At 59.2% G+C, this 2,191-nt stretch overlaps 2 protein-coding genes across 2 annotated transcripts; both read right to left on the bottom strand.

Annotated features, from left to right (window-relative positions):
• Positions 1-243: 243 nt before the first annotated feature.
• DQ04_09631020 (hypothetical protein) lies at positions 244-948 on the bottom strand (the record flags this gene model as incomplete). Its single annotated transcript, XM_009316000.1, has 1 exon — positions 244-948. One exon carries the CDS (start codon positions 946-948, stop codon positions 244-246), a length of 705 nt encoding a protein of 234 aa, XP_009314275.1.
• Positions 949-1,219: 271 nt separating this feature from the next.
• On the bottom strand, positions 1,220-1,531 carry DQ04_09631010 (hypothetical protein; the record flags this gene model as incomplete). The annotated part of the gene is made up of 1 exon (XM_009315999.1): positions 1,220-1,531. One exon carries the CDS (start codon positions 1,529-1,531, stop codon positions 1,220-1,222), a length of 312 nt encoding a protein of 103 aa, XP_009314274.1.
• Between the last annotated feature and the right edge of the window lie 660 nt (positions 1,532-2,191).

Genomic DNA, 2,191 nt, shown 5'->3' with positions numbered 1-2,191 from the left:
ATATATATATATATATATAGACGCACGGTCAATGCTTCCGGACGCATACAAGCAAACAAACACTCACACACATTTACAAACAAGCCCCTAGGTAACCAAAATTCACCACACTGCGTGGACATCCTTGCAGGCACCGCCGTGATGTGCACGCAGGTGTAGCACCAACAGAGGCAGCAGTGGGCGTGTATGTATGCACAGGTGTGTGCGTGTGCCGCGTTTCGTGAATGGAAGAAGCATCGCCTATTATCTCTGCCGTCTTTTCGCACTCTTCTTAGAGGAGCTACTGGCCGCATTGTCAGCCGCAGCCGAAGCACTGCCAACGTGCTGCTGCTGCTGCTGTTGATTCAGCTCTGTCGTGTCCTCGCCGCGGGGCAACTTGGAGCCGCTAACCTCCTTGCGCACAACCTGCATGAAGTTTGTCTTGAAATAATTCGCCGCCTTGGGTGTGGAAAGCACGGCTGTGTGCTTCTGTCTCCCACTGCCACGGACGCGCACAATGCACTTGCATGGCAGCACATCTCGTGCGTGCTCGCCACGCAGCGCCTCGCTACTCCCGGCGGCGGCCGCCGACGCGGCTGTGAGGTCGTGTGGGACGGTCGGCTCTACTGTGGTAAAATAGCACCGCGTGGCCACTTGCGACGCCTCGTGCAGAATGATATCGCCAGCGTCCACTGCAGCCGCAGACGGCGCGGCCNACCGCGTGGCCACTTGCGACGCCTCGTGCAGAATGATATCGCCAGCGTCCACTGCAGCCGCAGACGGCGCGGCCGCAAAGCGGTTCAGGATGGCATTCTCTCGTGCTATGAAACCCGCCCACTGGTCCCTGTCGTACCGCGGCCGTGCCGCGGCTGTGCTCGATGGCGCAGCCGCTGCCGCAGCCATGCTGCTGGGAATAGTCTGCTCGACCATCCGCTTCAGCTGCGCCCCCACCGGCTCCCGCCGCAGCATCGCCGCGGCGACAGCGTACTGTTCGCGCAGGTACTGCAGACCCTCGTCACCGCTCGGGCCGCTGCCATCCTCGAGGAGGAGGCCCGCCTCCTGCGCTTGCTGCCACGCCGTCTGCACATACTGCTCGGCCGCCTCGAGTGCTTCAACGCGGCGCCGCTCCGAGAGACGACCGCGGAAGACGCTGTTATGCGCAATAGCCGCGGTCTTGTCTGCTGACGGCACACGCGTGAAGCCACCTTTAAGAATTACCCACACAGTCCCCCCACGTGTGCTATTCTTCTTGCGGGACTTCTTCGCTGTCACCGCCTCTTGTTGCCGCTGCTGCAGCGATTTGTGCTGCCGCTTCGNGTGTGCTATTCTTCTTGCGGGACTTCTTCGCTGTCACCGCCTCTTGTTGCCGCTGCTGCAGCGATTTGTGCTGCCGCTTCGCCGCTGCCTCAACGGCTGTCTTGGGCTTTGCCCCGGCCGTCGATTTTGTGATGCGCTGCTCGCGAGCGTTGGCGCGTGCGACGTGGAACAGCCTGCCCAGCTCGGCCAAGAGCGTCTTTTCCTCCACTGGAGCCCGCGCACCGCCCCTCCCCATTGCCTGTATGTTGTCGGTTCAAGCTACTTCCAGCCGAACGGCATTTGGCGCACATGTGTGTGTGTGTGTGTGTGTGCGGAGAGGGAAACAGAGAGAAAAAAGGATAGCAAGGCAGGCACCACAACAGCCGGGAGAAACACCCCACTGCACAGCAGCACCAACGATATGTGTGCGTGTCAGCCCCCCCTGTTCATAGACAAACACGCAGACACACACTCGTAGAATATCACTCTTTTCCCTCCGTCTCTCAGACCATCCCCTCACTTCTTCGTTTTCACACACACAGAGATGCTCATTCCTTACCTCTCTCTCGCAGACGGGGGGGAGGGGGATACGAAGCAGGCACGGTCACTGTTCGAAAACACTGCAGTCGACAAACAGCAGCAACGAAAGAGGGAAGCCCCGGTCAGGCGGAGCAAGGCGCAGGCTTTGTGCGCGTGTCGTGGGTGCCTACGTAGGGACACGCCGCTCAGGCGGGCACGCACACACACACACACACAGAGAGAGAGAGAGACAGAGAGACGATGATATATCACACACACACACACAGAGAGAGAGAGAGACAGAGAGACGATGATATATCACACACACACACACACATTTTGGCGTCATCGAAGTAAGCATCAAAACGAAGCAAACACACACACACACACACACACA

Source organism: Trypanosoma grayi (genome assembly GCF_000691245.1).
Source record: "Trypanosoma grayi strain ANR4 Tgr_963_V1, whole genome shotgun sequence".
Taxonomy (NCBI): domain Eukaryota; phylum Euglenozoa; class Kinetoplastea; order Trypanosomatida; family Trypanosomatidae; genus Trypanosoma; species Trypanosoma grayi.
This window is presented reverse-complemented; position numbering and strand designations above follow the sequence as displayed.